At 51.0% G+C, this 11,343-nt stretch overlaps 1 protein-coding gene across 2 annotated transcripts; it reads left to right on the plus strand.

The window, feature by feature from the left end:
* Positions 1–1,924: 1,924 nt before the first annotated feature.
* Positions 1,925–10,403, plus strand: CUNH7orf26 (chromosome unknown C7orf26 homolog). Of its 2 annotated transcripts, none has more exons than XM_042798902.1 (6): positions 1,925–2,241; positions 3,244–3,465; positions 4,714–4,879; positions 6,769–7,296; positions 8,984–9,023; positions 9,624–10,403. In XM_042798902.1, exons 1-6 carry the CDS (start codon positions 2,050–2,052, stop codon positions 9,820–9,822), a joined length of 1,347 nt encoding a protein of 448 aa, XP_042654836.1. In that variant the 5' UTR covers positions 1,925–2,049; the 3' UTR covers positions 9,823–10,403. The 2 variants fall into 2 exon arrangements, with proteins under 2 accessions (XP_042654836.1, XP_042654837.1); XM_042798903.1 differs by having other exon boundaries at positions 2,144–2,241; positions 3,222–3,465.
* The last annotated feature ends 940 nt before the right edge of the window (positions 10,404–11,343 follow it).

Genomic DNA, 11,343 nt, shown 5'->3' on the forward strand with positions numbered 1-11,343 from the left:
GCTCCCACTCACTGGGAAAGGCATTTGGGAACTATTTCCCGTGGCGCTCGGCTCCCCAGGGTAATATTTCACCAGCTGATGGGATCTGAGCCCTGGCTCAGCCCAGGTGCTCCAAGTGCCCAGCCCCGAAGGGAGCCCCAATGAGACGCATTGAGAGGACTGGCAAAAACCCCAAGTTTTGGCACACCTGAAGCCAGACCCGAGGAAGGGCTTGCTGCTCTCAAGGCCGCCGCTTTTTCTTCTGTGGTAGCTGCCCTAGTTAAATCTTCACCCTTCCCCGCTTGAGTCCTCGCTACGGCTGCAAACGCTACTGGCTGTAACGCCGCAGTCCCTCCAGTTGGTAACACAGCGATTCAGTAACGCCGAATTTAAAACACAGTTTAGTAATGCTATGATTTGGTCGTGACTAAAATTGCCTGAAGCCCCGCAAATCCTCCCTGCTCCAGCGGGGTGCAGCAGCCTCCTCAGCCTCCTGGGCAGAGGCACATATAGAGGACCATACCCATCCTGAGTGATGCTCGTGAGCTGCGCCCAGGCTCAGCCCCGGCACAGCATCTTGGAAAAATCAAGACAAGCTGGGGAAGGTGACCTTGGGCTGGGGAGCTCCTGGAAGGAGAAGGGAACGGGACGTACCTTTGTTGTCATCCAAGGTGTCTGGAAGGGGAAGGAGCTGCAGCTGCATTTATGGGGAGGGATGTGCTCACCTTGCCAAGTGGCTGCCCAGCCAAGGAGCATGTGAGGCCGCAGGCTCCATATGGCATTTTTCACGGAAATAAAGGTCTGCTTAGTGAAAAAACCAACCCTTTCAACCAGTGCCAATACCTCCCACCACAGGTACGGCTAAGAATGTGCCTGAATCAATAAAAATTCCAACAAGAGACCTGCGAGGTGTAAGCTAGTCCCGGAGACCACTCATGGGGAATGGCAGCTCCCCGGTATGGGACACGGGCAGCTCTCACTCATCACCAGCTATAATTTTTCATAAAAAGCATTTATTTCACCAGCACCAACCGTTCCCACCCAGCACCCCACGTTTCCAACGAGCTGGTTTCAGGAGGGTGCGCCGGGGCAGGCGGTGGGGCCGGAGTGCAGCCCAGGGCCCCGCCACCGCTGGGCTTCGGGAGTGGAGCCGAACCGGGGTTCCCAGAAAACAGCGGCTCCCTGCCGTGCCGCTTGTCCCCACGCCCTCCCCGGGAGGACACCCCCCATCCCCGGGGGGGCCCGTGGGGTGCCGGCCCCCCCCCCCCCACCTGCTCCCGCAGCTCGCCCCAGTGGCCTTGGCCGATGTCCCAGCGCTCCCCCCCCCCGCTCCAAAGGCAGCTGCCGCGTTTCCCAGGAGGGGCCGTGCCACGTCCCGGCAGTGCTCGGTGCTCCTTAGGGGCTGGGGGTGCGTGTGTGTGGGGGGGTACATGGACCTGACAGCCCCCCCACCCCCTCCAGGGCCAAGCACCCCCCAGACCAGGGTGAGGGCCTCCACCCCGCTCCCCACAGGATTACAGCTGGGCCATGTCCCGCCCCCCCCCCCCCCCCCAGCCAGGCTGTGTCTCCCCAGGTCAGTCCCAGATCCAGACCCCTCCCAGGGTCAGTCCCCGTTCAGGACAAGGCCAGCCCCCCCCCCCCCCGCCCCCCGAAAGGCCAAAATTTTCTCAGGGCCGGACTCCCTGCCCCCGTGCCAACCCATCCCCCGCCCGGCCAGGCTTTCCCCAGGCCAAGACTCCCCCCAAGGTCAGCCCCAGGCCCAGCCCCAGCCCCCCAGGACTAAGACACCCCCCCCCCCCCCCCCCCGCCCAAAGATCAGCCCCAGCGCTCAGCCCCCCCCCACTCCTCCCCGGGGGCCGCCAGGGGGCGCTGCCGGCCGGCGGGGTGGGAGGGCGCGCTGCGCGCGGCCCCTTTTTGTCCTCCGCCGGCTGCCGTAGCGCCCGTCCGCCCTGCGCCTCCGCCGCTGTGGGAGGCCGCGCCGTGCCGCGCCGAGCGGGGCCGCGCCGGGCCGGGCCGGGGGGGGCGGCGGCGGGGGGGGCCGGGGGGACCGTTCCCGCTGGGATCAGAGCCATGAGCGACATCCGGCACTCGCTGCTGCGGCGGGACGCGCTGAGCGCCGCCAAGGAGGTGCTGTACCACCTCGACATCTACTTCAGCAGCCAGCTGCAGAGCGCCCCGCTGCCCCTCGTCGACAAGGGCCCCGCCGAGCTCCTGGAGGAGTTCCTCTTCCAGGTCCCCAAGGAGCGCGGCGCTCCGCCCAAGGTGGGCCCCGAGTGCGGGGCGGTTGGCGAGGGCAAGGCCTGGAGGGGGCCCCGGGACTCCAGGCAGGGTGCCCAGGTGAAGCAGGGCAGGCCCTGGGCGCTGGGGACGGGAAACCAGGCGGATGCAGCCCCAGGGAGCGGCTGGGGAGGCCGGGGCCCCAGAAGCCCGGGACAGAATTCCCGGGGGGGGGGCTGCTGCTGGAGGCCGAAGCTCCAGGAGCTCAGGACAGAATCCCCACCCGGGAGAGTGGGGAAGCTGCTGCTGGAGGCTGAGGCCTTGGAAAGACAGGTTGAGGGCTCTGGGGGGGCTGCTGCTGGAGATTGAAGCCCCAAAAGGACAGGACAGGGGCCCTGGGGTGCTGGTGACAGGGCTTTTTTTGACAGGGCTGGCTAGTAGGACCCCGATGGGCTGGCCAGGATTTTGGGAGGCCAGAGCGGGCCTGAGGGAGGTGTGGTAGGTCCCAAGAGGGCTGCCCACAGCCCCACAGTGCTGTGGCTGGGCCCTAGCAGGGTTTTTAGGCAGCTGGGCGCGGGATGGCGCTGCGATGGGGGTTTCCTGGAGAGCAGGGACCAGAAACCACAGCTGCTGGTGGATGTCGGGTGCATGGGCCTGAGGCCCACTGCGCTGCTGGGCCCAGCTGTGACCCCCCCCCATGAGCTGCCCAGCACCACCTTTAGTGCTGTTATTTGCAGAGAGAGGAAATATTTTTCACCCCAGTATTGCTGTCAGGCTCGTCTCAGTTTGTGGGCAGCACTTGCAGGTGCAGTAAGCACCAGTCTTTGGTATACGGGTATTCTAATACAACCTAGAGCTTTTCAGTGTAACTAAGTAAATGCAGTGGTGGTTCAGGAAGCTTGAATATGTGTGCTGTGTGTAAAGATTGAGTTTCTAACACTTGAGGGAAGCTCTCAGCCTTTACTGTTCTTGATTTTTCACCAAAGTGCCTCTCGGCTCTTCAAGAACCCCAGTGTATTTTGCAGCTTTGCTTTTGTTTTCTTTCAGAGATTGAATTCACTTCAGGAGCTTCAGCTCCTTGAGATTATGTGCAATTATTTCCAAGAGCAGACCAAGGATTCGGTCCGGCAGATCATTTTCTCATCTCTCTTCAGCCCTCAAGGAAACAAAGCAGATGACAGCAGGATGGCTTTACTAGGAAAGCTGGTTTCCATGGCAGTAGCTGTGTGCAGGGTTCCTGTTCTGGAGTGCGCTGCCTTCTGGCTGCAGGTACAGCTTCTGTGTGGGCAGGGCAGTACCCGGGAAGGAGTGAGGGAGTGTGCCACCATGGGTACAGGTGAACTGGGGCAGAGTGTCACCTAATGGTTAGTGACAGACAGTTGCAGTCAGCTGCTCCTCTGTGGAAGCTACGTTCACCCCACGTATCCATTCCTTTGCTTCAGCGTAAATGAGAGCTTTTGCTGATCCATTTATGTGCTGCACTGGCAGAAGAACATGTTGGTTTTGTTTTTGTTTTTGTTTTTTTTTACTGTCAGTGAAAATTTTAGTGGTTTATTTTTTACTTCTCCCACCAATCCCAGCATGTTGAAAGGGGTCAGTGGAGAGTTCGACCAACATAGGAAACAAAACTGTGGTAGTTTATGGTTGCATTGCTCAAAGTAGTAGCCTCTGAAGTTTGGGAAATAAACTGTGCCTGATGTGCAAGTTTGCACCTGGCAGAAGAGGCAAACGTCTCTCTTCAGATTTGGGCACAAAATACCTGTGTTTAGTATTCATATCCATGAATGCAGTATGTCAGGAATTTCCTGTGTCTCCTCCTTTCCTACTGAGATTCCCCACCTTAGGAAGTGCATCTTTGTTCCTGCTGCATTTGCAGGATGTGCAGAAGTCTCTGCTTTAGAGAAGGGGCAGAAGGACTGTGCTGGGAGGGAAGGGTGGGAGAAGGCAGACCAGTAGTGTTTCTGTGGGGTCCCTCTTTCCCCGCCTGGTGAGCCTTGGTAGAGGAGGAGACAGTGTAGCCTGGATAGCAGAAGGAGTTGCATTTTTTTGCAGATCACAGCTCTTAAGTGACACGAGGATTGTACAGAACTTTTTCCACTTTAAAAATGTGAAGCATAATGGAGAGGTTACTGAACTAGTTGTTCTGGTACTGAACTAGTTGAACTACAGAACCATGTTGCTGAAGTAGTAAAAAAATCTCCATCTAAGTCAAAATACTGATGACAAAGGTTTTAATTTTTAACTAGAGATACTGTAAGCATGAAATATCACCATCTATTTTAATATTGTGAAACAGCGATTTAATTTCTGAGCGGCTCTTCAACATGCAGAGAGAGACAGAAAGCACACTTTAATTTTGGGAAAGTGGAAACACACATGTTGAAACAGGAAAGTGGCTGGGCGGTGCGGGCAGGCACACAGTGTTTAGGCAATGCAAACGTTCGAGTTGGCTCTGTAGAACTTTCTGTGGCTGGGCTTAATCCGCTTCTCCTTGTGTGCCATCCCGCATCCCCGCAGCGAACCCCTGCTGTGTACTGCGTGAGGCTAGCCCGAGCCTTGGTCGATGACTACTGCAACTTGGTGCCAGGGTCCATCCAGACACTGAAACAGATATTCAGTGCCAGTCCGCGCTTCTGCTGCCAGTTCATTACATCCGTCACAGCTCTCTACGACCTCTCTTCGGGTAAGTGTTTTCAAGCTGTGTCATTTGAAGTAAGAGATGCAGTATAATGCAACACAAATTAATTGTTGCAAGGGAATTAACTGCTGAAATTCTAAAGATGCTTGTTACCATGTAATTATTGCCAGAAGCAGCTCAGGGGTGTGGCTGTTGCTTCATCTGTCACTGGGGTGAACATAAAAATAACCGCTCAGTGGCTGAAGGGAGAGTCTTTGCTGGAGAAGCAGCCAGGTAACACCTGACACAAAGGGCAGCATTCTCCACAGAGGGCAAAGGACACAGGGACCTTGTTGAGTGAGCAGCTCTACGAGTGGAAGCTGATCTGCCTGGGTTGGGCCGTTGGGCCTTCCTATTGTGTGTCACCTAACCAGCAGATAGACTCAGGGCTGTCTGTCAGCCTGATTCCTTCCAGAAAGGGGAGAAACGCAAATTGCCAATGTTTGCAAGCTGGAGCAGGATTTCAGCTGAGCAGTGAGGAGAAACGCAATCAACAGTGTACCTCCAGTGCACCCTTTAACTGTATGTGTAACCAGCCAGTGACGTGACCTGTCTCAGGTGGTTGTTGCTCAGACACTAGAAACGTGTAGGTGTCTAAAATAACATTCATTTACCTTTACTCAGCAAGAGAGATGAAGAGCCCACGGTAGACTAGAGAACAACCATACAGTAAATACCAACATCACATATAATCCAAAAAGGCAAATACTATGTGTTATTGATAAAGGAAATGTTTTGCACGGTCTTGTCTAGGTAAGCAGCTTGGCATTAGGGAGAGAGAGATGTGCAGGCTTAGACTCTTTTTTTTAAAGAGTATTTGGTAGAGCTCGTAGCATATTCTTCCTCAGTATTTTATATCTGTTTGGTGTAACCACTTGGATCAACTAAAAGACATGCCATAAACAAAACAACGTGAGTTATAGGAAGTAACTTTTTTTAATTCCTCAGTTTACTTGAGATGTTATTGGTGACACAAGAAAAGGAAGCTTGCTGTTCAAAGAGCAGTCTGTAACTGGGCAGTCTCCACCATGTCCTGAGGACAGGAGTTGATCACACAAACAGCACTATCTGTGATACTCAGGGGTCTCAGAAAAGCTAAAAACCAGAAAATAACTGTTCTGTATCCAGTGCATGTTAGTAATTCTGTAGTCCCGATGATTTGTTCTGTAAGTCACTTCAGGTACAAAGACCTGACTAGATAGTTCTGTGCTGAGCCCTTCGCGGACGCTGTACACAACTCACAGTGAACGTACGTCGCTCAGTCCAGTAGCCCACCCCTGTGACAGGGTGATGCACGATTACTGTGAAGTCAATGTTTCTCTTGTCTGTAGCCAAGATGCAGTTCATAACCACCTTTTGCTTCTTACTTGAAGCTTTACATGATCTTGTAATCCTTTACCTGTCACGTGAGAGTGTTGTTGCATTAAGTTTTTCCACCAGACATGCTTGTTTAGGTAAGTCTTAAAGGAAATGAGTTGAATGATTGGGGTGAAGAGAAGGAAGTGCCAACAAGTTTTTCCTGTTCCCTTGCCCATTGTACTTCCCGTGGCAAGGAATAAATGGAGACTGAGTTTGGAGAAAAAGGGAGCAGATGATGGAAGGGAGAGAAGGAAATGACAAAAGAAGCTTTCCTGGGAAATGGGATAAATGTCAGCCTCTGGTGGTGTCTTCAGAATAGGTGGAGAAGGTGAAGTTGACAGGAACATGGTTGTGTCTTCCCTGGGACAAAGGTGAATCTGCCTTTCGTGTCTTGAAAAAAACAGCAGAGTTGGGGGGGTTCTGATATGGTAATTGTGACAGTGCAGGAAGGGTGTGTGTGAGAGACTAATTAAAGACTGCTGTCCTGTGCTTCAGTACAAGGCTCGTCTTACCCAACAAAAACTTTCTATCTTCAGATGACCTCATCCCTCCTTCGGATCTGCTTGAGTTGATTGTTTCCTGGATCTTTGAAGATCCCCGCTTGATCCTCATCACCTTTCTAAACACTCCTATTGCAGCCAACCTGCCAATAGGGTTTTTAGAGCTCACCCCACTGACTGGACTGATCCGTTGGTGTGTGAAGGCCCCCTTGGCTTATAAAAGGAAGAAGAAAGCCTCTCTCTCAAATGGACATCCCCCCAGCAAAATTGCCAAGGACTCGACTTCAGGAGAAGACAGAGATTGCCATCAGCTGTATTCAAAACTGCATCTAAGTGTCCTGCAGGTTCTTATGATGCTTCAGGGGCATTTAACGGAGAAGAACCTTTATGGGCGCCTGGGGCTAGTACCCTTTGACCATGTGGTTCCACTTGTTGAGGAAATTAACAGACTATCTGATGAACTCAATCCTCTCAATGCATCCAAAGAGATTGAACTGTCTCTAGACAGACTGGCTCAGGCTTTGCAAGTGGCCATGGCATCAGGAGCACTCCTGTGCACTAGAGGTAAGTTGTTGGTGGAGCTGGCAGAGAATCTGGCACGGGATTCCTTTCCTCCAGTGGGTGGATGTTGGATGAGGGAGTTTTGGGATGGGGAGAGTAAAAATCAATGTGTACACAGCAGTAGTAGTAGTTTGCTACTCTTAGGAAGCGATAGTGCAGGAAACACTTCAGGAAAAATAACTGGATGGGGAGTAAGAAAGGAGAGCTCATTGATGCAGGTGACCGGTGCGTTGCTTTGCAGAGCTGAAGAATTGATCTTTGACCTTGGAGTCTGCACAAGGGGGTTATAGCTGGGTGTCCAGCATGGAGACAAATCTGACCCCCTCAGGATTGCTTGTAGCTATTGAAAAAACACTGTCTATTTGTGTTTCTCTGAGTTTGCCTGGTGGAGGAGGGTCCATGAAGCAGATAACCCATGGCATGGGTGTTCTAGACAAGGAATGTGAAAAGCAAACAAAAACTCTTCATCTGGAACCCTCTGGGCTTTCATCTCTCCTGTAATGAGTGTTTCCATTACAGCGTGTACAATTTCAGTTAAACTTAGTAAAGAGTCTGCTAACGTGGCTGTCATCTGTCTTTCCTGTTTCCAAAACCAGTTCTTTCTGAAAGACCTGCAGAGACAAAAAAAGGAAGTACCTCAGCACAGCAAAGGGTCAGCCAGACGTAGTGTTTTCTTGATACATTCTCTTGAAAACAGGTGATTTTTGGGCAGCCAGAAGGCTTAAAGCTCCTCAGCAGCCAGGGCAGTTAGTGCAGACCCCAGTCATGGAGAGTGGCCTCTGCCTAAGCAGGTGCCTGAGGCTTTTGCCCTGGCTGAAGCGGTGCTGCTGGTTAAATCTCAGTGTTCTTTCTAATCTTTGAGAAATTAGCTCTGGGTGTAATAAGAGCGGGCAGAAAAGAGGAGTTTTTTGAGTTGATCGCTTATTTCGGCTGTTTTTTTCCTAACTGTTCACTTGGTATGTTCTAAGCACTTGCTCTTACTGTAGAAGCGGAAGGTAATTCAGTATAAGCAGCTGCTGAAATACCAGTTATTTCAGTGTTTTTGGAGTGCATTTAGCTACAAAGGCAGGAGTTTGTTCTCAAGCTATTCCTGAAGGGATTCTAGCAACATTATATGTTGTTAAATACCTGAGCTGTAGCTATTCTGCTTTAGCAGAAGTTTGGAGATGGTAAAAAAGGTGCAATTTCCAGTTGATAGACCTCAGCAAAAAAACCCCTCACCCTTTCTTTACACTAGCACTGTTTAAAAAAACCCAAACCAATACAAAACAGATATTAGGTAAGCTTTGCCTTGCTTTGACCTGATGCTTTTCTCATCATAAATGCCATATTTGGTGGACAGTCATATGTTGTATTTCCTATGTCTTAGTTACTTCTTGATAGTATATTGGTATTGCAAATTCTATACTAAGCCTTGGTCTGCCTTGAAGAGAAGCTGCATTTCCCATATGGCAGTATAGATTAAATGTCAAACATACATTAAGGTGTCTGGTTTGGAAAGCAGAGGTAATAACTGGTGGGGAGAAAATGTTTTTCTACCTCTATGGAAGTTTTTGACCTAAGAATGGGATTCTGGATCTGTTGATGACTGGAGCTTTTTCAGTAATGTCATTTTCCTAGAAAGGAGAGTGGAGAGGAAAATTGCTTTAACTTCTGCTTTACCCTTATTATTTTTTCTGTCCTCTTTCAGATGACTTGAGAACTGTGTGCTCCAGGCTACCGCATAACAAGTAAGAGACCTTTCTACAGCTGTGTAGGTTTTGATGCATATTCCAAGACACACACTTGAGGGCTGCTGAGACAAAATCTCCTCTAAAAATTTCTGTTTACTTTATGGAAGTTTTCCTTTATTCACACATAGTTTAGCATGAGGGTAAAGGTGATAGACAGTACTGTCTACTTCCTCCCTTGCAAGCTGGACTCTTGACTGAAGGAGACTTCAGTGACTCCCACCATAGAGATTATGTTGCCCAGCATGTGTTAGAACAAATGCACAGAAAGGGAAAATAAAATTACAGCATGGAACGTGTCCCCAACTCCAGCTTGTTTTGCCTGCTCCTAAGCTGAACTGCACTTTGCTTCTTTGCAAAGAGCAACCAAGTTTAAAAAAAAAAAAAACAAAACAAAACAAAAAAACCCCAAAAAACAAAAAACAACAAGTATTCTGGAAGCTGTGAAGAGCACAGTTGAATTGCTGTCCTCTTGCCTCTCAGCAGTGCTGTGTGTTGGTTATGAATTGTCCTTAGAGCCAGGCCCTTGTGGGCTGGGGAGAGCCACAACAAAAGCCTTCTCTAAATAACCCTCACTCCTGTATGAATTTCTCTCCACAGCCTGCTCCAGCTGGTGATTTCAGGTCCAGTACAGCAACCGACCCACGGCGCTCTGCCACCAGGATTTTATCCTCACATCCATACTCCTCCTCTGGGCTACCCCGCGCACCCCGCGCTCCCGGCTCACCCGGCGCTCCCGGCTCACCCCGTACAAACATTTATACCAGGAATGACGTTCCCATACCGACCTATTCGCTAAAATGCTAAGACTGTAGAGTGTACCCAGTTTCCCTTAGTTTGAGGAAGCCTTGCAGATGAAACCAAATGTCTTGGGAACCACATTTTGCTCTTTGGTGTAAAGCTGAGCAATGCCCGCGGGAGGGATCAGCCCTTCAGCCGCGGAGAAGACACCGGCGGGTAGGCTGCAGTCAGTCTGGTTGTGGGATGCAGACACTAGGGCAGATCGTAGGGACAAAAGGAAGGGGTGGGAAGACGCAATGGAAACTTCAAACCTCTGCACTGTGTGGAAATTTTTTGGCTCCACATTGAGAAATATAATCACCAAGGGTATGATATGAAACAATCGTGTTTTTCAGTAGCCCTGATCTGTTTGTGACATGGTGAGCCCAGCTAGTCTTGCTCTAGGAGGGCCGGAAAGAAAGGCGTGAGGTTTTTCAAGCTAGTCCGCTCCAGCCTGCTCATTTCTTTGTAAATGTTTGTATCTATAGCTACAGAGTATGTGTACACTGTATATTTTTGGAACACAAATGTTTGTTTCAGAAGCACAAGGTAGAGTAAAGCAGCATTTCCTATTAAAGGAAACAATTTAAGAAGCGTAAAGTAATTCCGCCACTTTATCTTTCAAACAGCAATTAGAAGGTTCGGCCTGTGCTAGGGAGGGAACAGAACCCCTTCGTGGCTGCAGTCACCCATCACCCTCCAGGCTTGGGAAATTCCCTTTTTCCACGCCTCAGTCAGCGATTCGTGAACCTTTGGGGTGAGATGGGATGTGGAAAACCATCCGGAGGCTGGCTGCGGCGCACTGCCAGCTCCCAGCGAGGCGCAGGCAGGCGTGGGGCCGTCCCACAAAGGTCAGCAGCAGTCGCTGCTGTTAGCGCTACGGTGAAACGCTCTGTCGTCGTGCCGTGGTGCTCCGAGCCCCCTCCGATGGGTGGAAAAGCGAGAAAGAAGGGTCCTTTCCATACATCAGTGACTTCGTTACAAAGACCTCTGCTGCTGTTGTCCTCATCGGGCGAGATGGGGTGGCTGTGGCTGCCTAATTGCAAAAATGAGAGAGGTTAGGTGGAAGCTGTGGAAAATATGATTGAAATGAAACAGCTGGGAAGGAGACTTTGCCCTTCTCTGGAAAGGGAGGGTAAATAATATTACAATACGCTTTAACTTTTGGTCAGCCCTGAAGTGGTCAGGCAGCTGGACTTGATTGTTATAGTTCCCATCCAACTGAACAGTCTTATCTCACTGTAGAGCTTCAGCGACCTGAAAAAACCCTTAAAAACTTCTAATTTCAGGATTAGAGTCGTTATCAATCTCTAGTCCCATCAGTGTGACAGGTCACCCGTTGCAGTGTAGTAGCGAGGGAAAGGGCGGGAGAAGCGTGTGACTAACCCCCACGTGCTGTTTCCTAAACGCCTGTGCTCAAGGACGCACCGCAAATTTTAATTTTCCCCGTTAATTAGCAGCTCTGATTTAGCGCCGCGCTCTCGGCCGCGCGGGATCGGGGCGGGGGGAGAGGCGCTGTCTCACTGCGCCTGCGCGGCTC

The sequence above is a fragment of the Tyto alba genome, unplaced genomic scaffold (genome assembly GCF_018691265.1).
Source record: "Tyto alba isolate M040663 unplaced genomic scaffold, T.alba_DEE_v4.0 Super-Scaffold_28, whole genome shotgun sequence".
Classification (NCBI taxonomy): domain Eukaryota; kingdom Metazoa; phylum Chordata; class Aves; order Strigiformes; family Tytonidae; genus Tyto; species Tyto alba.

What these genes read in the sequence shown, in the direction of transcription:
- CUNH7orf26 (XM_042798902.1), top strand. Translation starts at nt 2,050, where the DNA reads ATGAGCGACATCCGGCACTCGCTGCTGCGGCGGGACGCGCTGAGCGCC. An exon ending in AGCGCGGCGCTCCGCCCAAG is followed by an intron (nt 2,242 to 3,243) that starts GTGGGCCCCGAG and finishes GTTTTCTTTCAG; the next exon opens with AGATTGAATTCACTTCAGGA. An exon ending in GCGCTGCCTTCTGGCTGCAG is followed by an intron (nt 3,466 to 4,713) that starts GTACAGCTTCTG and finishes GCATCCCCGCAG; the next exon opens with CGAACCCCTGCTGTGTACTG.